General features: G+C 54.2%; 1 protein-coding gene across 3 annotated transcripts in view; it reads left to right on the top strand.

The window, feature by feature from the left end:
* The window catches only part of SMG6 (SMG6 nonsense mediated mRNA decay factor), a 106,972-nt gene that overhangs the window by 47,558 nt on the left and 34,004 nt on the right, over positions 1-25,410 (top strand). For all 3 annotated transcript variants that reach the window (XM_061470062.1, XM_061470061.1, XM_061470060.1), the window contains exons 11-13: positions 5,776-5,892; positions 6,384-6,552; positions 15,053-15,254. In XM_061470062.1, coding sequence (XP_061326046.1) covers positions 5,776-5,892; positions 6,384-6,552; positions 15,053-15,254 — 488 coding nt within the window. The remainder of the gene's footprint in view (positions 1-5,775; positions 5,893-6,383; positions 6,553-15,052; positions 15,255-25,410) is intronic.

The following is a 25,410-nucleotide window of genomic DNA, read 5'->3' as shown; positions in this document are numbered from 1 at the left end:
CTCCTTCGAGACTCTAACACTTGTTGGCTGGTGTTTAACAGCGAAAGACTCGGCGCTCCTCGTGTTGCGTTAGCTGGGATGGCTGGAGGAGCACGTCTGCTGCTTGCTTGTGAGCTATGGGGTTCCCGGGGCTGGCTTCCACCGCTGCCCACAGCGTGCTTGGAGCAGAGCAGCTGGGAACCCTCACCTGTAGCCCCCCTCTCCCCTCCCCATGAGGGCCTGTGCTTGCCCTGATTGTCCCTCGCAGGATTTCCTTCGGCACATGGCACCGGAGAAGCTTCCTCCAGCAAATCCTTCTCCTCGGAGGCAGCCGTCCCTTTGCATCGCCTGCTCTTTTTCCCATTCCCGTTTCCTGTGGCTGGTTGCGTTGCCCTAAGAGGGGTTTGGCACTGCTGTTTTGCACACCCTAGTGGGAGAGGGGATGTGTTTATCACTTTTCCTGGAGATTATCTGTTTAAGCACTCTCTGACAGTTACAATAACAAGGGCAGCGCGTTGTGTTTCCCAGCAAAAGGACACTCGCTGCTGAAAGATGTATAGCACTAATTAGAAATACATAACATCCGGCCACATGGCAGCCTTCTCCCGGCCGCTCCATTTCCTGAGCTCAGACGACTTTGACGACAGTTGGTTTATGTTTTCCATGGATATAACGTGCTCAGAGAAGCACCAGTTTCTCCCCGTTACAGAAAAGTCCCTTTTCTCTCTTGTCTCTTTCTCTTCCCCCCCCCCCCCTTTCCCAAGCACCCTTTTCCCTGTGGAATTTAGGACTGCAGAAAGCCTGGGTCGGAGCTGAGCTCGCAGCCCCTGAGTGGATGCAGCTGAAAGGCCAGGTAGATGCTTGCAGAGGGCGCTGCAGCAGGCTCTGTGCAGAGGAAACTGCCTCCTGGTAGCCAAACAGCATGTTCTGAGCAAACCAGGACCCAGCTGGAGGGGGGGGAAACTCCTCTTTCCTACATGCAGAGAAACAGGAGGACTCTGCTGCAGCTCAGAGGGGTTTCTGAGCATCAGAAAACCCACCCATCCCTGGTTCCCAGCTGCTTTTCCTCTGTGCTCGCAGTCCGATGCTCATCAACTTCCATCTTTTCCATCCCATCCCCTCTCCCTCCTTTCATTCTTGGCCTGTGCTTCAGAGCACATAGCCTGGGCTCCATTGGAAGAATGTGTCCCATCTCCAGCTCGCAGCAAGCAGCAGTACTAGCACAAGGACATACATTTGGAGGTCCCCACGTGCTGGATGGGAGCAGGGCTGTTGTTCTGCTGCCTGTAGCGTAGGTTAGGTATAAGGAAGAGGGAGCATGCTCAGGGAGGTGAAACCTTAGAAGGTTTTAGCTGCTGCAGTGAATTCCTGTTGAATATGGAAAAACTGCTGTGTTTCGGATGTTCATAGCTTGGCCAAGTGTGGACAGGGCAGGAAAACTCTTTGCTAAAAGGGTTATCCTGCAGCAAAGTCGCAGATCCCCTCTCCAGGATTTGCAGTTGCTAGATTAGCTCAAGGAAAAGGCTGTAAGTGGGGTGTTGCAAACACAAGGGGAAGGGGAAGGCACTGTCTTGTTTCCTTGCCTCATTCTCACAAGTAGCCGAACTCTTCTGGCTATAGACTTCCAGAAGAATTCGGGCTGAGACAGGCACCCAGCATGGAAACTTCAGCTCCCATAGTTACAGCCAGAGCCAACTGGAAAAGGGTCTTATGAGTGGCTTGTGTCAGGCAGGCTTAATAACACGGTGCTCAAAGCTCTGCTTGCAAAAGACTGAGCTCATGTCCAGCATCTGGAGCCCTGACATCTGCACGGGGCTTGCAGATGCTCTCACTTTTATTTTCTGGTGCAGAAAGACAGGTCTTGGAGGCAAATTCAAGCGTATAAAGTGTGGGGTAATGCGCATCACCCAGCCCGTTGTTTCAGGTTGATGACATTCCTCCTTTAACACGCTCTGCCTGCTCCTTTCTAGCCCTGTGCAGTGTTGCATGTACCTCAGGAGTTTTGCTGGTGGGGTTGACGTGGGGCTCCAAGTGACCAAGGAACAGATCCAGCCTAAGAATGCTCCCTGCTGTGACCACAGCGTGGTTCCATGGGCTCTATTTGGTCCAGGAGGTGGTGGTGCAGCACGTGAGGGTAAGGGCTCACCCCAAGTCAGTCTTAGCTGCAAGTCCCAAAGCCCTGAGCTTATATTGTGGTTTAACAGCAGTTATTTAGGTACTGGTGCCTCCTCTCCCCCCCCTCCACAGCACTTTTGATGGCGATGGCACTGCTGAAAGGTGACATTTGTAACTCCAACAAGCTGCGTGCTCCGGTTCACAGGGTGGCTGCGCAGGCGGGAGCTGGGAGGTGACGTGGTGACAGGAGCTGTTGAGCTGATGCCAGCGTTAACAGGACGTGTCTGCCCCGTTGCAAGGAGGGAAGGTGGAGGGGGGAACGTGTTGTGGTTGGTGGTGCACAGCCTGGTGTAGTGATGGATAGTTTCCTGTGGAGTATCACTTCTCCGTGTGGCACCTTCTTTTCCATGTGATCCCTGCCTGTTGTCTGCACTGTTCCCTGGCTGTGTGGCATCGATGGTGGGAATAAAGGAGGGATTTCTGATTACAGCCTGATTTAGGGTCTCGGGGTTGGAAGGGGCAGCTTTAGTTGATGGGATGCCATCGATGCCACCTGAACGTGTCTCTGGTACCAAGCTTTTGGTGACTGCCTGTGGGGACAGGATATGGGATTGCCTTTGGACCCGATGCTGCAGTTCTGCTTCTCCTGCACCCTCTGTGGATATGGGGAAATGACAGGGTTTGTCCTGACCTGGGTGGTCAGGATCTCTCTGCCTGCTCTTGTTAGTGGTGTCCCCAGGTTATACAAGTGCTGTTCAGCTGCAGGGACAGGAGTCATCCAATTGTCACTCCAACCTCCAAGAACATCTCTTTCCACGTAGTTCATGTCTTAATGCATCGTGCATGACCAGCTCAGCTTAGAGGTTACAGTGCCCCGTTACAATGCTCCATATCGGTTTTGTTGTTCCAACCCCCCTTTCAGCACATCTGTTTTGGTGCCAGTGTGGGCTCAGACACGTTGTCCTGTGGGTGATGGACCTTGCTATGGGTGCTAAGAGCTCATTTCCTTACTGCCCGTTGCCCAAAACACTCCACAAGCTCTATTTAAACACCCTAATTACATGAGCCCTTTGCTCATACCCTCACCTTGACTTGTCTCCTGTGGCAGCCTGGGCTCTGCTACCCCATAGCAATTGTGACCACTGGCTCCAAGCTCCCAGCTCCATGAAATCCAAGGCTCCCGCCTCCCAAGGAACGTGGTGAAAGGCATAAAGAGAAAGTTTCTCTTGATTTATGGCTCTTTCCTCTTTGTCCTATGATTAAGCTCTTAAGAGCTATTGCTGGCAGGGCTGGTGGATGTTCAGGGGTCTTGAACAAGCACCCACTGGGATGCTTGTGCTTCCCTGCAAGCTGGTTAAGCTGGGGGGGAGCCCCCTTGGGATGAGGCTTGGCTGGGGGAGGTTGGTGTAATTTAATGATGAGGTGACAACGTCCACAAGCAGCTGAGCTGGAGCCATGGGGAAGTTACCTTGAATTGGGTGTCTTCCTCTTACCTGCACATGGGCAGCTTTTCAGGTTGTACAATGCTGAGCATCCTGTGGTACATGAAAGCACCGTGGCTTTGTGCAGACTGGGTGTGAGCTGGTGGGGATGTGGTTCGTGTGTGCAGCGAGAGGAGCTGTTTGGAGGTGAGGCTGTAGTGCGGGTCACACATGGCTGTACCTGTGACAGCTCGTGTGCAAGGAACGTTTTTACTCTCTTTTGGTTGTTTAATGTTGTGTGGGAGCTTGTAGCCCGCAAGAGGAGCTGCTGGTGGCAGTGTGAAGGGCTGAGGTGCTGGTTCCAAGCCTGGACGTGGCCACTGCAGAGCATTGCCTCAGCACTTGTACTCGATCTCTGAACTACATCAGTGTTTATGACCTTATAACAGCCTTGCAATACCTAAAGGGGCTACAGGAAACCTGGAGAGGGGCTTTGGCCAAGGGCCTGTAGGGACAGGCCAAGGGGAATGGCTTAAACCTGCCAGAGGGGAGACTGAGATGAGCTCTTAGGCAGAAGCTCTTCCCTGTGAGGGTGCTGAGGCGCTGGCACAGGGTGCCCAGAGAAGCTGTGGCTGCCCCATCCCTGGCAATGTTCAAGGCCAGGTTGGACACGGGCTTGGAGCAAGCTGCTCTAGTGGAAGGGGTCCCTGCCCGTGGCAGGGGTTAGAGCTGGATGAGCTTTAAGGTCCCTTCAACCCAACCCATTCCATGATTCCATGATCTCGCCCGAGCGCAGGAGGAGGGCGCGAGGGGCAGACAACTGTAATTTCTTGCACTGGACCATGGCCAGAGCGCTGGGACTGACACTCTTAATTGTGGGAAAGGCTTCATGAAAGAGATTTACTGTCCCACAGTGGTCACATCTTTAGTTTTATGTTTCCTCCAAGAGCTGACAGCCCCTGCAGTACAGCACTTCCTACCAGTGCTCTGTGGCACCAGCTCAGCCCTGCCTCTGGGCGCCCTTACTCGCTATTATGTGCCTTGGTGCCACCCTGGGTTACCCTCAGTGGGCTCCCCACTGGGTGCTGAAATCATTGCCAGCTGTAAGAACTGCCCCAAATCAAGCCTAGAGATCTTCTTCCCATTTTCCCCTGTATTCTCTAGGTGGTTTTTAGCTTTTTCCTCGTTGTTTTTAACCTCCCACCCCGTTGCTCTGCAATAATTTGCACTTAAAACCCCACTGTTTGTTCTCTGCACCTCAGATGTTTCGCTAGCCCTGAGAGCAACAGGGTCTCGATGTCTTGCTTTAGTTCCTCTTGCCCTTTGCTCAAAACCCTCTGGCCTGCCACATCACAGGACTCCTGCTTCCAACACCATCTCCTTGTTCTCCTTCCCCATCCCGGTGCCGCAGCTTTACTCACACGGGCACCCATTTGGAGCCAGTGCTTAGGTGTTTGCATTCCCTGCATCCCTCCAGGGAAGCCCCCAGCCAGCTGCTCTCAAAGGAGGACGTGAACTGGGGGGCAGAGGGGATTTGGAGGGCAGAGGCTGCCCCTAAGGCTTTAAAGCCTCTTGTGAGCAGGCAGCACGGTGCCCGGGCAAGCGCGGGCAGCCTGGCATACCCAGGGGCTCTTGGCCTGGGTAAGTGGAACCAGCTCCAGGCAGTTCCCCCAGTCCAGCTCCCTGCTGCTCTCAGCAGCCTCAGAAGTGGTTTCTGGCTGGGTGTAGATGTGCCAGGGGGGATTTGCTCTCACTCCCAGCCGGCTCTGTTTGGAAGAGCTGTGGTCGTGTGGCATCTACTTGAGTAACAGCTTCAATTAAACTCTCTTGACAAGCTGTTGTGTGACTGGTGAACTAATGGGAGGAGCCCCCTCCTCAGTTGCTGAGGTTCAAACTCCAGCAGGGACAGAGATCAAACGTGCACCTAATTACCCTTTTAACACTTAAACATGGCCCCCTCCTTCAGGGGGAAGGCAGCAGCTTCTTGTGCTGGGATCCCCCAGTGTCAGCTTGGACCAGGCTGGCTCAGCCCATGGGGTGGGTCAGGTATGATGTGGGCAGTGGGATTGCAGCTTTTTCCCACTACAGAGCTACTCATCACCTTTTTCCTCCTCTATATGGAGCAGTTGTGTTGAGGGCAGGTGTGAGGTGGGAATCACCCATCCCTGCTCCATGCAGGATGCAGAAAGGGAGGCTGCAAAGGAGAAGGAAGATGGAGCATCTGACCTGCTCCCCTCTGACCCCCCTCTCTGTCTCCTAGAGTGTGTCTCTGAAGACTGCCGCTCTGTCATCCAGGAACAGGCCACAGCCCTGGGGCTCTCCATGTTTGCCCTCTTGGTGAGGAGGTGCACCAGCCTGCTGAGGGAATGCATGCCAGGTAAGGGGTTCCGTGCAGGAACCAGCCAGGTTCCCGTGAGGCAGCCTGGTGGGGTTCAGGCCCTTGATCCCTTCCCTCTCCTTGTATTCTCCCCGAGCATTCCAAGTTCTGCCCAGTTTGCAGCTGGATCATCTGACAGGAAAACTGATGTGTGTGCACAGACAGAAACGTTTGGAATAAAGGGGTTGACTTAAGGCGTGCTTTTAGCCAGCCTTCCCAAAAGCGGGACCTCAGAATCCTCCCTCTGTGAGGATTCTGAGGAGGATTCCCCACTGCCCTCTATAAAAGGGATCACAGACATCCCAGTTTTCCCCCTGGCTTGTCTGTTTAGGGAGAACAGATCTGTCTTTGTGCTTGCTGTGGGTTGTGGCTGTTCCCTTGTGCATCCAAGGCTGGGATGCTGGGATCAGTGTTGTGCATCCCCAGTCCCTGCCCAAGCCTGGCTCCTGGCTGCGTTGAGCTTCCTCAGCTCTCACATCTTGTATTTGCAGTTCAGCCACAAGACGTGGAGCAGGAGGATGAGGAAGATGACATCAAGGTCTCTGCCTTGCCCCAGGACCTGAAGGAGCTGCTCCCCAGCGTGAAGGTCTGGTCGGACTGGATGCTCGGCCACCCGGACACATGGAATCCTCCTCCGATCTCTCTGGAGCTCCCCAAACAGTACGTGCATCCTCTGCTCTGTCTTCTGGTGCCTGCTCCCTCCTTGTGCTACCTCCCCCTTTGCTCGTGCTTACTCCTAGCTGTGGCACTCTGCCCTGAGCCCCCAGGAGAGGCTCACTGCACTGCACTGTTTGGGAGGGAATTTTCACCCTTGGTGACAATTCCTTCTTCATCGATGCTTGGATGGGGCTGAAGTGTCTCTGAGGGGGCCTGGTGGGTGCCCTTTGCTTCTGTGTGTTAGGAGATGGCCTATTTTTACCATCAACTTAGGATGTGCATCTACTTCTGTTGGGATACATCTCCTTTACGTGCTTTGCACGTAGGCAGGACCTTCCCTCGACAAGAGGGAAGTCCATTTCCAGCATAAGCACTTCGTTGCCTTTTGACTGAATGAGGCCAACCTTGGTCAGGCTGGGCTGGCCTGGAGCTCCAGAAGTGACCTCCCTTCAGCTTCAGAACCAGCTTGTCTCTACCTCTGCACCACACAGAAGGGTTAATCTTCCAAACCGGCTCATTCCAGCCCATTAGTCCATAATGCGGACTAGGCAATTTGCATATTTTTGGACAGAAACTCGAGCGAAGGGGCCAAGTATGGAGTATGCAAAAGAGTGTCTGAGCATGCTCCGTAGCTGCTTTCCCGCAGGATTTTCCATCTGCCTCTGGTACTCCGGATCCAGAGCCTGAAATCACGTCTTATTGTTAATCCAAAGAAGCCAGAACCCAGGGTGATGGGAAAGGCGCATTAGGAGTAATCCAGCAAAGTGGCTTAACCATTAATGGGTCCCCGCTCCGTGCGTCAGGTCCAGTCCCGCTCTCCCGGTTTATTGCCTCTCACTCCAGTTCTTTTTCATTTGGCTGAGGAAATGGAAATCTCACACAGGAAGTTCTGGGCCTCATTTTGTGGAGATGGAGTCTGTTTTCTGTTTGTCGGCTGCTCGGTGTGGGACCGCTGCCTGCTCATGTGAACTGCTGCCCATCTTTGGGCAGGAACTCCAACTGGGATCTGTCACGTGAAGCCGCCTGCACCAATCCCCCCCGTTCCCTGCGCAGGGAGACGCCGCCGAGCCCTTGGCGACGGGCAGCCAAGATGGAATTTGTGATGGGCTTCGGCACAGCCAGCGCTCGGCGCCTGCCTCCCCCCTCCTGCAGGGCATGGGGCTGTGTCCCTATGGATCAGGTGCCGGCTCCTGCGTGTCCCGTGGGGTTGGGTTGGGGGGCTCTGCTCCACAAGGCTTGCTTGGTGGAGGAAGGAGGGTCTTCGTCTTGTAGCAGAGGCCCAGCTGCTTCCCCGTCTTGCCTTCTCCATGGAGAAGGAGCAAGCAGCCCCTCTTGTCCCACTGTGTCCAGGGCATGGGCAGCCTTCCTCACGTTGGCTCCCAGCTCCTCCATCCCGGTGCTCTTTGGCTCTGTCTTATCCATGGTGCTCTTTGAGCCCAAACCTCTTGTGTGGATGGGTGTTAGCAGTCCAGGACTCTGGAACAGCAGTGGTTGAGCTTCCCTGGATGTGTGTAGTGATGAACAGCAGGGAACCAGCTCCGCTCTTGGGCATGACCTGGGATTTACAGCCTTTTCCCTGGAGGCAGGAGAGGAAAAAGGAGCACTGGGCTAGTGTTTCAGCTCTCTGTTGACACAAGGCTGCTGTCTGGCCTGGGGCTGTGCAGTAACCAGGTAGAATCACCAAGTCCTGAGGCTTAGATAGGAGCAGTTTCAAAAGAGTTTGGAAGTAAAACACAGGTCAGAGCAGCAGGCGTGTTGGAGTAAGCCAAGGTTTGTGGGCAGGCTGAGCTCAGGAACAGAGAGAACATGCAAGGAGCGAGCACAGATGCCAAGTTGCAGGACTAAGTGGCCTGTGCTGTTTCCCACATGGTGATGGGACGCGCCGCAAGGTCCCCACCAGTAGAGAAGCTGCTTGGACACACTGAAACTGCCTCGCAGTGCTCCACAGCCATCACTTCCATTGACGGCGCACACAGTAAAACACCCCGAAGCACAGAAGCACCCTGCCAGGATGCCATGAATGTGCTCGAAACCCCAGGCCCCGTACCCACCTGGCAGCCCCACTAGAGCAGCAAAGACCTGGCCCAGAGCTTGCATCAAAGTGCAGCTCATCCGGGGCCAGCACCACTGCCAGGATGACGGCCTGGGCTGGGGGCCAGCGGGGCAGCTTGTCAAGACTCCACCAGCGCCTGCATCCCGCGCCGCACATCCCAAGGCCTCCGCGCTCGCCATGTTCGGGATCACTCCTCCTTTAGAGAGCTGAAGGAGGGAGAAGGGGGGGGGGGGACACTGAGAACGTTTAAACTCAGCCCAGCTGTGGCAGTTGGTTTATTGCTTTCAGCTGGTACTTGAACCCGGGTCCTTGGTCTTGGAGTCTTTCCCAGGTTTAATCCCCGGAGCTTTCTCTGCAGCTGTATGACACTGCGCTGACCCCGAATGAGGATAGGAAAATAGAACCCGTGCCAAGCCAGAGTCTCTTTTTCATTTGGAGTCTGGCTGTCTGCCCATGACCAGGGTTACATAATGGGAAACATAGCTGGGGCTCTGGAGAGCCCGCGTTTCACCACGCTGCCCAGACCTTCGCGTTCTGATGCTATATATCTTCCTAATTGTAGCTCGGATGCATTTATCACACTGCTGGATTTGAGTCCTTGCAGTGAAAAAAAAGGAGGAGAAGAACTGCAAAAGCCCACACCAAATTCCTCAGCTCGCTGCTTTCCCCCTTTGCATGGAGGTGGAGGGAAAGGTGTGAGGGGTGAGAGGTGCCCACCATGCAGGAGTGGGCTCTGTGGAGCCGGATGGGAGGCTGCATCCTCCGGGTCCTTCTCATGGCAGGGGTTTGGCAATGGGCTCCAGCTCCTGACAGGCATCTTCTTGCTACCTGGGGACTCAGTGGTTCCAAATCCAACCCAAATGAGAAGCTTTCCCTAAAACCACTCTCCTTGGTCTGAAGTGTTCATCCATCTCTTGGCCACACCAGCGTGGTCACTGCGTTGTGATGGGTTTTCAAGCCAAGAGGGCTATAGAGAGGTGACAGCCTGCCTGGATTTGGAACTAGATGATCTTTAAGGTCCCTTCCTACCCTAACCATTCTGTGATCCCTCTCTTGGGGCTGCTTTATGTATTGGAGCGGTGATTTTGGGAGAGGGGCTCAGCGAGTTTTCCATTGCTCTTTCCTCAAGTGTTTCCAGATTAGGAGCTAAACCTGACCGTGGACATCTCTCTTCAGCACAGCAGTGTCCCGTGGCTCAGGGACTCTGTGTTGCCAGGTCTTCTAGCAGCCAGCAACAGTCACTTCTGTATCTTACAAGTCATTTATATCTGCATGTTTCATGGCAAACGCTGCGTTGAGGTCTGAGCAGTTCAGAGCAGTTGCACTAACGTGTCACTGGGTTGGAGAAGTGCAATTCAGACCAACTTTCCCCTGGAGTGATTTGTGGAGATGAGGGTGTAAAAAGCAGGAAGCCTTGGGGAGAGGGGAGCAGGGTGGATCTCCTTAGGCGGAGATATTAGCAGCAGATGGGGCGAAAGGCAGATCTCCAAGTGAATCCATCTCCTTTTGGGACATATGGCTAGGAAGAGGGCTGGGCAGGGGACAGCAAAAGCTTCTCCTTGTTCTGCTGTGTTGCTGCAGTGAGTCAGTGGCTAAGTGAAGCGCAAGAATCGATGGGGAAGCCTCTGGCTAGACAGACAAACTGCTGCAGGGCTGACCCTGGCAGATCTGTGCTCCTTCCATGCTGAGGCGAAGGAAGGGCCTCTCGGTTTGTGGAGGGCTGTCTGCAAGCATTTAAAAATGGTTAATTTAAACCAAGTATTCAGTGAAACCCAAAAGCTCGGAGCGCATTCTGGAGCTTACCTTCCCAGAGAGATGTGCCAGATCGCTCTCATCGCATCGCTCGTGCAGGGAAGTGTCGCTGAGATGGCAGCTCCCACTGGGAGAGATGGACAGAGTCGGGGACAGGGGTGCCAAGACCTTGCTGGAGACTAAATGGAAAATCCCTTTTGCGGATCTCAGCCTTCAGCAGTAATGCCGGCCACCGCGGTGTGCCTATCGAGACACCAAAGCGAGCGTTCCGAGGTGGCTCCGTAGTGTAAACCTGGCTGAGAACGAAGGTAGCATTGACTGAAGCAGAAGCCAAGACTCTCTGTGGTGAGGGGGCTGTGGCAGAGCAGAAGCTGGCTGGGAGGAGGCTGCACCTTTCTGAGGAGAGCATCCCTCTGACTCCAAAAGCAGGTTCCCAGGAGAGGAATGGGTTTATGGATGCCTGGGGGGCCAAAGGATCTCTGTACAAGGCAGAGTGGGGGAATCACTGAAGCCACAGGGTAGAGGGGCTGTGATCACCTCATCCCTGCTCTGGGCAATTGTGAGTCCAGGACATGGCTGGTGAACCCTGGGAAGAGCTCCCACTGCCAGTCCCTTTTGTTCCTTGCAGAGGAATCACAGAATCATGGAATGCTTGGGTTGAAAGGGACCTCAAAGCTCATCCAGCTCCAACCCCTGCCACGGGCAGGGACACCTTCCACTAGAGCAGCTTGCTCCAAGCCCCTGTGTCCAACCTGGCCTTGAACACTGCCAGGGATGGGGCAGCCACAGCTTCTCTGGGCACCCTGTGCCAGCGCCTCAGCACCCTCACAGGGAAGAGCTTCCTAAAACAGAAGCTGCTTTTAATTCACTTTCCCCTGGGCCAGGAGAGAGGAAAACTCAGGCAGGAGGGATGCAGAGCACTTTGTACAGGATGGGCACTGGTGCTGCCTCACACCCGGAGCCGGTGTGTCCATGTTGCAGTGATCCCGAGGTGTTTTCCATCTGCCCGGCAGCGCGGCTCTCGGCGGCCAGGGAACACAATGCAGGGCTTCTTCTGCTCGGCGCTTTCCGGGTTTGTTCTGCAGCTGTGGAGTTGGACTGTTAGTGTTTAAACAAGCTGGTATTACACAGGAAATGGCCACCTCCACAGGCCCCCGCAGGCCTGGAACATGGGGTCATTGTGCTTGATATTAATCACCAGGCAGCCCCCGGTGAAGATGCTGGCTTGTGCCACGTAACGCCCATAGGGATGCGGTGAGCATCGGTGTCACGTCCTCTCCTCTCCGTGCCTTCTGCCTTGGGATGATTCCCGCCCATGGTGGGCATCACCTTTACCAGGAGCCATCCGCAGGCAAAGCTGGGCTGTGAGCACACACTTGTGCTCTCCCCAGCGCTGCCTGGCCGGGCTGTGTCCTGTCGGCGTGCAGCTGGGCTGCGCTCGCCCTGACAGCTACATTAAACCTGGAATCCTGAGGCAATAAAAAAGAAATTAACTCTTATTTTTTTTTCCTGTCCTGGTGGAATAAGCGAATGTAAATGTGTCTGTGGGGAAGGGAATGAACCCCCCGCTCCGAGGAGAGACCTCGCGCTAACCCCCTGCTCGCTTCCTTGGTTAAAAGCTCTGGGAGCCTCATCCCCGTACCTGGGAGCTGCGTGCCTGGGCTCAGTGTCAGTAATACAGGGCCTCCCTCCGCAGAGGGATGCTGAAGCTGTGGCACTGGGTGGATACAGCGATTCCAGGCACCTGGACCTGCCTTGGCTTTTGCAGAGAGGCTCCGGTGAGGTGACATAAGCCAGAAACGCCTGGAGGTGGCCATGGTGTTATCCTGGGAAGAAGCCTGACAGGACTCCCGAGTGTTGTGCAACCTTCCAGGGCAAGTGCATGTCCCAGCAGGGGATGTGTGGGGCTGCACAGTGTCAGGATGAGCTCTTAGCCCTCACTGGCGTTGCCGGTGGGTGGCAGCTGGTAAATGATCTCGGTGGTGCCGGCACTGGGAGATGCACTGCAGAGGAGGAGCTGCATCCAAAGGGAAGGCAGGGAATTGTCAGACCTGCTCTCTGCAGTGCTGCCTCTGCATCACAGGAGCAGAAATGCCTAAACCTTCGTCTTTGTTGGCTTTCTGAAGGCTCTGAAGGGGTGCTGGATGTGAGAGGGTGCTCAGGGCCGTGTTGCAGTGAGATGGTACCTGGGGGGCCAGCCCAGTCTGTGTTTTCAGTGAAGCAAGCTCAGGGTGGAAACTTAGCACATCCAGAATGACAAATGTGGCAAGGCACTGGGAAGCTGGAGGGAGCTGGTGGATGAAGGGGATAAAGTGACAGGGACTGCTGTGGTGCTCAGGAGGTGGCGAGGGGCTGCAGTGCTGCAGTGGGGGGAGAGGAGAGGGCCCACAGGGCTGTGTGGCTGCAGGGGTGTTAGCATCAGCTCAGTGACTGTTCACATGGCATCTTCCTGCCTTTGGTTCCCTGTTCTTCATCTGGGCTGCTCCTTCACCCCTGTCCTGCTGTGGATCTCAGTCCTGCTCAGCATCCCACTGCTACCCTCTGCCTCCCTCACACCCTCACTGGTCATCTCCATCCCCTGCCTCCAGCTCTGTTTCTTAGGGAATACCGGCGAGATCTCTTCAGTGTGTTGCTTTCCCTTCTCCTCCACTGTGGCTCTCTCAGCCCTCTGGGAGCATCCTCTGCATCTCTGCCTGTCCCCACCACCCCAGTGCGCCTGTTCCCTGTGGCTGCAGCCGCTCTCCCCGTACCTCTCCCCCTCTGATGCCTCTGCACCTCCTTCATCCAAGCCGGTGCTGGGGCCCCACCAGTGCTATGTGACCGGCTGCAGGCAGCCAAGCCCAGTTGCCAGCAGGGCACTGGGGGAGGGCTGAGCCTCCCAAGCCCTGTGCATCTCCCATGGGCAGAGCTCGCCTTGGAGGTGGCCCAGAGCAGCCCTATCACATCCGGTGCTTGTCTCTGCAGCCAGGGCTGGAGGATAAACTATCAGGGCTGTGGGGCAGTGGATCATTCCTCTTATTATTTTCTTCTTTTGCAGATAGGGGTCGTGGAAAGTTCAGTTCCTTTTAACCCTCGAAGCTCTGTTTATTTTCCAGCTGGTAGCACAAACGCAGCGTTTCCCATTACATCACAAAGGGCCTCGGACAGATCCCTGCACCAAAAAAAAAAAAAGAGAAGAAGAAGCAGAAGTAGAAGAAACGTGTTGCAACTGTTTATTTTTTTCCATATTTAAACATTTCTGACAGCCAGACCTGGCTGAGCCAAGCGATGGAGCTTTGTGAATGAACCCAGCTCCTGGTGTCTGTGACCAGAGGGCCCTCGCATCCCCTTGCAGCAGTGTAGGGCTGGGGCTGGCTTAGGGATGCGGGCGACTCTGCGGTACATGTGTGCTGATTACGTGCCGGGCTTTGATTAATGGCTCCTCATTCTGCCTGGCTCCCAGGACGCTCTTGAAAACAAGATGTTTCATTTCAGTGTGCTTTCCTGGTACATTGATTCCCGTAAATAACCCAGTGCAGACTCTGTCCACCTGGAGCAGTTCAAAGAGCAGGGGGCCTCCCTCCAGCCCTGCGCTGCCTTGGGCTGCACCGGTCACTGCTGCGCTCCGGGTGATGCTGTGCTTTTTGGGTGCCCCAGAGGGATGGAGGAGCAGCCCTCCTTAATGCCAGCAGAAGCAAGCACATCAGCCCCAGTTTACCCCGTTTCGTGCTTTCAGTCCAGTTAATGCACTAGAAAACCTCTACCTGAGTGCTTTTAGAAATGCAGTGCAGTGCAGTGTAATAGAATCAGATGGTTTGGGTTGGAAGGGTCTTAAAGCTCATCCAGTTCCACCCCTCTGCTGTGAGTAGGGACGCTTTCCACTAGAGCAGGTTGCTCCAAGCCCCATCCAGCTGCATTGCTCTGTGCTTGTTCCCTGCTTCCGCCACGCTCACCCTCCCTGGGGTGCTGGGTGCTCCCCAGGGTGTGCTCAGCGATGGGGATGTGTGATGGGATGTGGTCCAGGGCTGCTGGTGGCCTCATGTTCCCACTCTGGGAAGGTGATGCACCACAGAGGCAGCTCTGCAGGTCAGTTGTGAGTGTTGAAACTGTGGCCAGAAGCAAAACCTGGCTTCTTCCCACCGGGGCTGGGGTTTAACAAGGAAAAATCTCCTTGCTTTAGGGCACACGGATGCAGCAGCATGAAGGAGAGGGGTGCCCTAGGCTGGGCCGGAGCCCCCTGGGCTGGGTTAGACCCTTCCTAGGCTTGGCTGGGCCCCCCCCCAGCCACCTCTGTTGCCCCACAGCAGCGTGGCTGCTTGCTCTGTCCTCCCAGCAGGCTTAACATTGAGTAACAAGCATCATTTCTCCCATCTGGAATGAGCCGGGTTCCCGCTGGCGCTGCACGGGGAAGCCGCTTCCCGCGCATGTGCCGGCTCGGGAACGGGCAGGAGTGGGCAGAACAGTGGGAAGGGTGAGATCCTGGGAGCTGTTCCCTGTGCAGGGGGGTGGAGGCAGGACACGGGGTGGTCGGTGTCATGGGCTGCAAGCCCCGGTGGGTTCGGGGCCAGCGCAGCTGCGGCCGGAGCCCTCCCGGTGGGGTAGGTCGGTGGTGGTGATGCCTGTGCCTCGCCTCACCTCTCTGGTATTCACTGCAGCATTGCAGGCAACTCCCAGTGCATTCCAGCCCGGAATTGCTCACGTCTCTCCTCGTTCTCCCAGGGTCTCAGTAGATGTGTGGGCGACGCTGGCTGACTTCTGTAACATACTGACCGCAGTGAATCAGTCGGAGGTGCCCTTGTACAAGGACCCAGATGACGACCTTGCCCTGCTAAGCCTGGAAGAGGATCGGCTGCTCTCGGGCTTCGTTCCCCTGCTGGTTGCCCCCCAGGAGCCCTGCTACGTGGAGAGGACCTCGGACAAGGTCAGCACTAGGCCAAACATCCCCCCTTCGATTCCTCCGCAGACTTTTATTCTTGGGAAGTTTTCTGTGCAAACGGAACACGATTAAGTCATTGAGAAGGGTGTTAAGGGAAAATATCGACCTTTCAGCCGCTGACATCCAGCTCTGTGTCATGAAAACCCCTCTCGACTTCCTCTGGTGTGTGTGTGCTCGCTGGCATGTTGTATATACGATCATTTCCTCACTTGTTTAAATAGTGCAGCTTGTGTTGGCAGTGCTCTCAGTGCACTCCAAATGGTTTGCATCATGCTTAAAGCACCCTCCCCCTCCCCCCGGCCACAAAACTCTGCCTTAGGAAGGCAGCCAGGACTTTTTTCCCTTCTCTAAAGAGGAGAGTGATAAATAGGTGACTAGAGAGAAGCAGACACCATGTGTTAACGTACAAAAGGCTTTTAGGAATATGAAGCATTCCCCACTGCCTGCTCTCTATTTTCCTTTCTTTGCTCTAGGAGCCCATTCGAGCCTGAACTTTCCTTTGGCTGTTTGTTTTTAGAGTCATGAAATCAGTTCCCTTGTTGAGGTGGGGTTTGGGGGCTGCTCTCTGCCACCACCTGGCCAGAAGGGACCTGGGGGCTGCACTTGGAGAACGTGTCTGAACCTGAGAGGAGGAACGGGGCCAGGGAGGTGGGGGGGGAGGATGGAAGAGGCACAATGGCATTTGTTTTGCACTCCCTTGGAGGCACAGCAGGATAAGAGTGGCTCTCAACAGTTTCCTGCTTGGAGGCAGGAGCGCTGCTCATCTGGGAAGAGCTTTCCCAAGAGGTCAGTGCTCCACGAGGAGATGCAGAGGCTGGTTTCAGTGGAGAGCCTGTGTGTGATGGTGGTGATGTGCCTTCCCGTGTGCCACTTCTTGGCGTTGTCCTGAAATGACAGTGAGGAATCCAGGACCTTTCCCACAGAGGGACCCAGGAGATGTGGATTCCTGCTTCACTTCTCTCTCTGCCCATGGAAAAATGGATTTTGAAGGCTCTACTTGAAGGGGTTAAACCAGTGTGGTTGCCATTGCTGCCTTCAGTTTGCCCGGTGTGTGTTGTGTCCTCACTGGGCTTCTGGGAACAGCCCCAGTGCCCCATTATCTGCACAGGGAGTCTTTCCCCCACAGCCACAAACCAGAGCCCAAACAGGCAGGTGAAGGGGCTGAGCAGCTCCTTCTGGTGCCCCATAATTTGTGGGAAAGGGTTTGGTATTCCCTGGATTCTGCCTCTTGTAACCACACACTGGTTTATTCGGAGTGCCATCTACCTGCCCTGCCAGGCACTTGCACTCATCTTTGTGAGAGGAGAGCCATGACCCTGTCCTGTAGCTACATCTGGGCTTCCAAGCTGTTTTCTCTCTGTCCTGGTTCCCTTCGGTTCTGGTGCTTTATAAAGGAACTCCAACGTTCCTGGCAGGAGCTGGTGCCCTTCACAGCTCAGCAGCAGCCACCTGAGCATCCGCACAGTGGTATCAGCTCAGCTCTGCTGGAAAGGAAGCACAGATCCCAGAGGGAATGAGCCAGGCCTGGCTGTGTCTGCCCCCTTTTCCCTTCCTTTTCCCTTCCTTTTTCATTTCCTTTCCCTTCTCTTTTTTCTTTTCCCTTCCTTTTCCCTTTTCCCTTCCCTTTCTCCACTTCTGTGTCTCTTGTTTGGTTTGAAAACAGCTGTCTTTGGAGCCATGATCCCACGCAGCAGCCTGGGGTGGTGTTGGCACAGGTCCGAGCCCCTGTTGTGTCCCAGTTGTGTTGTGCCGCCTTCTGGTCTCTGCCTTGTGCACCAAACACATCTCATGGAGGTAGACAGAGGAACCCACTGGTACCAGCACCCCCCAGGACACACTGAGCAGGAGCAATGGGTTCTGCAAGGTCTCTTCTCAACTCAGTCTGGTGAAAGAGCAGGGATCTCACAAGCCTGACTTCCAAGAAGGGACTGGAAGATCTGTTTAGTCAAGAGGAGACTGGGTAAAATGCAGTGAGCTGTTGCAGAGAGGAGCAGAGCAAACTGACCTCCAGCTCCATGCTGAAAAGCACAGGAAGGAATGGACATAAATTGCAGCAAAAACTGGGCATCAGGGAAGGCTTCATACTTTGGGTATTTAAACACTTGAAAGCAGCCTCCTTAGTGACTCTGCAGGGTCTCTTCAGCCTTGGAGATGTTTGAAAGCAGGTCAGTGGCTCTCTCAGGTGTAACTTGAGTGGAGGTGAACACCTTGGCCAAGGAGGCATGGTGACATCTTTGGATGCTCCTACCCCATTTGCTGTGATGGGAGTGGAGTGGCAGCCGTGTCACTGCAGTCAAATGATGACTTTGTTTCCCTAAGGTATTCATGCAGTGAATGGTGTGACTGCCCAGAAGTGGGCTGTTGTAGGAGGCAGTGCAGCCCAAGCACTGCCCAAGGTGTGACAGAGGGGCCTTTCACAATGGACTGTGGACAAAAAAGCCCTTTCCTGCCAAGAAGCCCCAGTCCAACTTGTCTGGGGATGCCTGTGTGTGGTCCCAAGGGCACCATCTGCTCCCTGCCCTCCTGTTGGCTGGCAGAGCCCAGATAAACCTGACTCCTCAGCAGATGCATCTCTGGACTATTTGTAGTGTCTGCTGTGCTCATGCCAGCGTGGCTCTGGGAAGCATGCTTTGGGACCTTTCCTATCACTTGCATGGCTAGGAAGAGGTGGTTGGCTTTTTACTGCAAGGATAATAGCTCACCTTGCTCACTGATGCTCCAAATCCTTATCCCATGCTTTTGCACCATAGTTTTTTAATGAATTTGTAACGTTTTGGAGGAAAAGAATCTGTTGGAAGGCAAGACTTCAAGCTGAAAGAGGGGAGATTGAGATGAGCTCTTAGGCAGAAGCTCTTCCCTGTGAGGGTGCTGAGGCGCTGGCACAGGGTGCCCAGAGAAGCTGTGGCTGCCCCATCCCTGGCAGTGTTCAAGGCCAGATTGGACACAGGGGCTTGGAGCAAGCTGCTCTAGTGGAAGGTGTCCCTGCCCGTGGCAGGGGTTGGAACTGGATTTAAGGTCCCTTCCAACCCAACCCATTCCATGATTCTATGACGACTGGAAAGCACTGGGCTCAAAATGGTGTTAGGTTATTTGCTCTACCAAGAGGATGCTTGGTTTATAACCACCATAGGACAAACGCTGTGCTTCCCTGTTCTCTCTGTTCTCCACATCCCATGTAGCAGGATGAGTGCAGTGTTCAGCCAGTTTCTCAGCAACTTTCTGAGCGTTTGGCCTGGCTCTTATTTGGAGTGCAAATGTTCTGACTCCGTTCGTTGCCATGAAGCTGCGCGTTCGGATTCCTGCTGGAGCCAGTGTGACACTGAGAGCTTCCCATCGTCTCCTGCACTGTCACTGAAGCTGTAACCAACAAAAGCTGGCTCCGGGGGTGAGCATAACTTGGTGATGTTTTCCTGGGCGTATGTTGGGCAGATAGCCATTGCAGCTTGTGTGATGGAGCACCATTGAACGTACCAGTCAACACCAAACTATGCAGCCTGGTGCCTGAGCTCTCAGACTGTGTCTGCAGCATTTGCAGCCGAAGGAGATGCTGCCAGGACCACACTCACCCAGGACTGCACCCGAGGCAAGAGCAGGGAGCAGCAACATAGAACCATAGAGTGGTTTGGGTTAGAAGGGATCAACCAGAAGGGACTATCCAGTTCCAACCCCCTGCCATGGGCCGGGGAACCTCACACTAGAGCATGTCACCCAAGGTTCTGTCCAACCTGGCCTTGAACACTGCCAGGGATGGGGCATTTACCACTTCTTTGGGCAACCTGTGCCAGAGCCTCACCACCATTACAGTAAAGAACTTCTTCCTTATATCTAACATGGACTTCCCTTTTTCAGTTTGAACCCATCACCCCTTGTCCTGTCGCTACAGTCCCCGATGGAGAGTCCTTCTCCAGCATCCTTGTAGCCCCTTTTAGACACTGGAAGCTGCTCTGAGGTTTCCACAAAGCTTCTTTTCCCAATATTCTCAGCCTGCCTCTGGCCCCTGATCATCCTGGTGGCCTCCTCTTGACTTGCTCCAACAGTTCCATGCCCTTCTTAGTTGCGTACACCAGAACTGTTCCAGGTGGGATCTCACAAGAGCAGAGTAGAGGGGCAGGATCACCTCCTTCAACCTGCATGGCTGAGTTAAGGTTCAGGATGAAGGAGGGTTGCAACTATGGATTCATCAGTTGGTGTGAGGTGGTGCTGCCACAGGGGACTTGTCATGGAAAACACTTGGGTTGTGTTGAGGCTAAAGCAAGTCCTGGTGACGGTGCATCCGGTTCTGTTGTTGTGCAGCCCTGGGAACATGGGGCATGTCCTGGATTGCTCAGCTCCCACTGAATCCTGTTGTCTCTGGAGCATCCTGCTCTGCAGTGACCCCCTGGAGCTGGTGGCAAGGCTGGAAGCTCAGCCAGCATGATGCAGAGCAGGGAGGTCCCTCTCCTCTCTGCAGGCTCATGGTAGCACCGCTTGCCCACATCCCTGGGAGCTCCGCATGGGCTGGATGCATCCATCACCCAACCCCACACACTTCCACATGCCCCAGGCAAGGGAGATGTGGAGGAGAAAGTGTTAATGTCCCTTCCCACAATAAACCTCTCTGCATGGGGGGTCCTGAAACCTGAACCTCTCCCTCCTCCCCCAGCCCTGACACACGTTAATAAAAGGTTTTTAAAGCCAATAAAAGGCAGCAGCAGCCCCAGCTCACCAGGTCCGGGGCCCAGGGTCCTTGGGAAGGCACTTCACAAATGTGTTTTTTGCATTTTCAGGCTTTTGGCTGGTGAATAAGATTGAGGAGAAATACTCTTTCCCCTGATAACAATACAGTGAGACGCAGGATCAGCAGTGTGTGGATTAAAACCAGACGGTGCATGATTAATACATATGCTTATAGGGCTAGTCACTGTGGTTCCCTCCTCTCCAACAGCAAGGCACTTTTCTGTGCTCTCTCATGTGTGGAGTGGCCTGTGTCAGATCCTCAGCACTCAGCTAGCCTCAACCCTGTCTCACCTCACCAGGTGAATGAAAGCCCTGAAGCTTGCAAGGCTCTGAAGGATAACTTAGCAACACAGCGACCCTACACACTGGGTACTACGTGGTTCCTCCAGCTCCAGGGTGGCCGGTTAGCTTCCCACACTTGATGCTGTTCTTCTGCTTGCTTCCTGCTAGTTGCACTGCTCACGTGTCAGTGCAGATAGCCTAAAATGCAAGCTTTGCTCTCCTTAGAAAACACAAATCCCTTTCGTCTGCGCTGTGCAGCTCAGGTGAACAGTCCAGATCGAAGCCTTTCCCTAATTGCTCCAATGTACTCTACATTTGCAGAGTTGGTAGCCTGTTTAGAAGCTAATATTATTTAGGCTTGGGCTAAAATTAGTCCTGTCTTGTTCTTCACTTCACTTGTTTACGGTATTTCAGTCTTCTTAAGACTTGCAGATATCTCTTGACAATGTGTAGCCCTGTCTGATGCATCTTGGAAAGGGAGCCCCAGGTTTACAAGGCCAGGAGGGATAGCTGTCATAGGGACCAGGCTCTGTCATGCCTCTAAACACCAGATGTTTGTCCTTTCTGAGACCTCATGACTGCTGGGATGCCAGGGATGAAATCCAGGTTAGAGTGGCCACACTACAGGGGTTTTGGGAGGACTTCTTGCAAGACATCAGAGGAAGAGTAGCAAGACCCAGACTCTGAGAGCACAAACTCTTTGTAAGCAAAGAGAAAACCCCAGTGAGCAAATGTAACTGTTTTCTCAGCATCCTTTCCATATTCCCATTCCATAGCCTTGGAGCATCTCCCTCCAGCTTGGCAGGCGAACGCATTCAGCCCATGAGAGCGAGAGCTTCCAGCTTGGAGTTTAGTCCAGAGAGGAAAAGGGAAACTGTGAGCAGAGATCGGAGCCCCAAGGAGGAGAGGCCAAGGAGGAGTCATCCTTGAGAAACTCCTTCCATTCCTGCCCGCCTCGCTTTCCAAACCAGCAGTGAAGGATCCTGCCCCAGGCAGCCTTGCTCCGAGTGGGAACTTGGCAGGAGCTGGCAGCCCCGAGGCAGCAGTTAGAAATGTTTACATCTTCTGACCAGTATGTGAACTCCATCCCAGCCTCGACCTTCCCTTTCATGTGGTGCCTTTGGACTGTAAAAGTCAATTAGGCTAAATTATGGGCCATGGTGGAAGGCGATGTCAGTGGGTGATGGAGGAGAGCTGGGGTTTATGCCACCGTGAAGGTAGAGTGCAGAACGTCACCTGCTTTGAGCTCCTCCTCCGTCCTTGGTGTTGCCTTGAGCTGCAAGTGCCAGGGACTGTGTGGATACCACGGAAGCCTCTGTCTGCCTCTTCCAAGTGCCGTTAGCACAGGGGGAAGTGTCAAACTGAGTCCTTGTCCCCGGGCCTGAGTGGCAGAGGAGGGTGCGCTGCTGTCTGTTGTGCTGTTTCAAACGCGTCTACGTACCTATGAGCATGAAAGCTGCTGCTGCATCTCCTAGGGCTGTGTGGGGCGTCTTCCAGAGAGGTCTTCTCTTCATTTATCATTTGGTCTCAGCTTTTAATCACTCTTTAAGCTACAAGAGATTTGAGCATATTCTTAAAACCGTGTTTCCCCAGCTGAAGGTAAAGGGAACTCGTGGCAAACAAGCCCTAAGACGCTGAATACAGCCCTGGAGAAATCCACAGTGTGGAATAACAGCTCAGGCTCTGCAAAGAGAGTGGGTTAAAAAAAATCCCTGTGTAGCACAATAAATCTAGCGAGTGGAATCTGAGGGAAATGATCCCATCTGGAAAACTCCGGCGCTGGTGCTGCTGAAGGCTTAAGGAGCGCTGCAGATCGCAGAGAAGCAAACCCTGCAGTCTGAGGATGACAGGCTGCTTAATTGATGTCCATTGCAACTGGTACTCTGCCAGTTTGTGTTGGCCACCGTCCAGCAGCGCTGTAATGTTGGGGCCAGGTGTGAAGCGTTTCTGTTCCGTCTTGTTCCCAAGCACCTACAGAAGCCTCACGCATCCCACTGGGGGCTTGCAGCCCTGTAGGAAACAGCTGTACAGGTATAGGTGAAAGGAAATGTCACAGCTGGGCTCCGAGAACTCCCCCGGGCGCCCTTTGGGGCTGTGAGGAGGTGGCCACTGTCACAGGCACACCTGCCTGTCTGTCAGCAAGGTGCTTTGAACGTCAGGGAGCTTGTGGGAGGAATGTGCGGGTCAGAAACAGCCCCCTTGTCTTCAAAGAGGAGCCCACGGTGCCGTGCGTCAGTGCCGCGAGTGGGGAATCCAGGCTGGGAGAGCCCAGCGTGCTGGGAAGCCGAGGGAGCTCTGGCCGTCTCCCGCAGGAGACCACAGGGAGATCTCCAAGGGAGGCAGGTTTTGGAGGAAGCTCGGAGCCTGGGTTTTGAAAGGTTGAGAATCCATTGGGATCCTCAGCAAAGTGTCCCGGGAGCCAGTTCCAGTCACTGTTAGAAATGTGGGTTATTTCTGGGCTCAATTTGTTCTGTTTTGGTTTGCTCTAACGGAGGTTTGCTGGACGTTGGCACGTTCTCCGTGGCTGCTCTCTGACCCTCATCTATCAATGTATCCCACGTCCCCCCCATCCCTTCCATAGGTGAATAGATGGACTGAGGGACCTGGTTTGGAGCCCCTGAGCCATCCTCAGGTGCTGGTAAGTGGTTTTCCAGGCTCCGTGTGTTGCTCCGTGAGCTGCTTGTGAAGTGGAGGTGACCACTGCGCTCTTCTGCTCTCCGTTCCCACCAGCATCCTGCAGCCTTTGCTCTCTTAAAGGCACAACTTTGGGTTGAGCTGTATTAAACAGCGTGGGGTTTGCTCTTGAGCAGGCAACTGAGCAGCTTTCAGGCTTTATCCCTCGGTGAGTTGCTCTCTTCAAAGACTGGGAGGGCAGGAGCTGGTGTCTAATCTGCAGGCTTTATCAGTCAAGGTTTTCTTTGTCCAGGTCACTGAACCTATTGTTAAGCAGCAGAAGCCCAAGCAAGCTTCCCTGCCAGGACTTGCCCTCCTGTTTACGCTGACATTTTAAGACCTCTGTTGACCAGATTTGAATCCAGGCCGTATCCTGTGCACTGCAGTCTCTGGGGCATAGTAGCTTTTCACATCCTCTTGTCCCAGCCATGCAGAGTGCTCGTGCTGAGGACAACTGCCTGCCTGCTGACACACAGCCGTGGCATCGAGCTGCAGAAACAACCTTGAAGGCAGCAGGAGTTCAGAGCAGCTCCTTTTCCACAGCCAAGTATTGACAGATCCCATAGTCCTGGCACGGTGGTGAAGGGGAGCAGATCTGACTCCCTCCAGTGCAGCCCCCTCCTCTGCAGAGTCCTGCTGCTTTGCCTCCCATCCTGAAACTGAGTGCTGCTGTGTGAGAGCTTCAGTCTCACTCCGAGGTGAGGAACCACCTGCCAACGTGCTAAGATCCATTTACAGCACCTCTTCGTGTGCCTGTTAGTGAGCGTGAGAGTGGCTTTGTGGTCGGGAGGCAGCTTGCAGGGAAGGTGCTCTCTTCCAGGCAGCCATGTCTTGGGAAGTAGGGAGGGAAGAACCAGCAGTTGGTGGAAACAACCTTCCCTACTCTGCAGATTCCTCTTTCCTGGCACGTGGAGGGAGTGAGCAATGCTCCAGTGCATGGGGAAGCTGTGGGGACCTTGCTCAAGTGGATTGTGATGTTCCCATCCCTTCCACCCCTGCCTGCTGCCAGCCTTGGAGCCACCTCTGCCTCTCCTCCAGGCTCACTTTAGCCACTATCGGCTCCAAGTGATTCAGGCAGGCTGGGTGTGAGCTGTGCACATGTACCAGCACGTGTGTGGGTCCTCAGCCAGGGCTGCACAGTTTGGCTCTGGTGTCAGCAAAAGGCTGGAAGCGTGATGTGATCATCAGCTCGAGGCAGAGACTGACAGGAGAAATCAGCCTTGTCCCTTGCCTGGTTTCGGGCAGTGTTGGATCTTCTTGTGCAGATCAGATGACTCTTGTTGTTGAAGGTCGTTGCTTCTCTCACCATCAAGCCAGGTTTGCAATGAGATGGAAAACTTGCCTTGCTTCGGTCCTTTTGTCATAAAAGCTGCTTCTAGAGAGGCACAGATTCTTGGGAAAGGGGGAATGTCATAGAACCAGCGAATGGTTTGGGTTGAAGGGACCTTGAAGTTCATCCAGTTCCAACCCCCTGCCACGGGCAGGGACACCTTCCACTAGTTTCTTTGAGCAGCTCTGACCATGTGTTCCTGGAGTCAGCATCAATGGAATGACCTTGGAAAGGAGAGTCAAACCATGAAGTCTCCTGTGCAGCAGCACCTCGGGATACACTGCCTGCACCTTCACTTCCCTCAGGGCTCTTTAGCAGGTAATGGTCTTGCTTCTGCTGCACCAGCTCCCTAATGACACAAAACCTGCCACATCTTGGCAGCACATCAGGCCTAGTACATGGCTCTGGCTATAAATGAGTTATTCACCATGCCTTTAGTGTACTCAGAATGACATATTAGGGCCCAGACCTTATGGAATTTGCTGATTAGTCTATAAGTAGATCGAAAGGCCTCATTAAAACACCATTAACGCTGGATCCCCTCCCAATGAGCCATCTCTTATTGCTACCCAGAGAAACTTGGAGGAAATGGAAGGGCTGCTCTGCCTGACCGAGCTGGTCCCTTCTTGGACAACCTTTTGTGTTAATGTGGTGCTTCTGATCGTGCAGGGGGTCCCTGGGACTCAGGGCTGCCTCTTTGCCTCATGCTGGTTACTTTGCCACCGCTTAGACTCTGCACTCCAGTACTAAACTCAGTGTCTTCATCCCTGCCCGTGGCTTAGCTTTGGGGGTGACCCTGTTTCACAGCACTGTTCTATCTTTGGCCAAGTGAAATGCTTAAAACACGCCTGCTGAAGCTGACCCGGCTGTGGTATCCACCAACGCAGCTATTGGAAGGACCTCAGGAAACCTGAAAAAAGATCCAATTAATAACTCCTCATTGTTATCCTGAATAAGAAAGATCCACGTCCTGGGAAGCTCGCCAGAGAAGTGGACTGGGTGGAATGCAGGGAGTGGTCAGCCCAAATAACAGATGGGGATCTACTCTGTCTCTATGGGAGACGGAAGGTGACCTCTGTCATTGAGCTTGGAGTCTGCTCCCCACGTTTGTGCTCCCAGCTGGACCTCCCGTTGTTGTTG

The sequence above is a fragment of the Pezoporus flaviventris genome, unplaced genomic scaffold, assembly GCF_033815535.1.
Source record: "Pezoporus flaviventris isolate CSIRO_AGI_PZ_B2104156 unplaced genomic scaffold, CSIRO_AGI_Pfla_v1 ptg000063l, whole genome shotgun sequence".
Classification (NCBI taxonomy): Eukaryota; Metazoa; Chordata; class Aves; order Psittaciformes; family Psittacidae; genus Pezoporus; species Pezoporus flaviventris.
The sequence above is the reverse complement of the archived record's forward strand: the minus strand, read 5'-3'. Positions and strand labels throughout refer to the sequence as shown.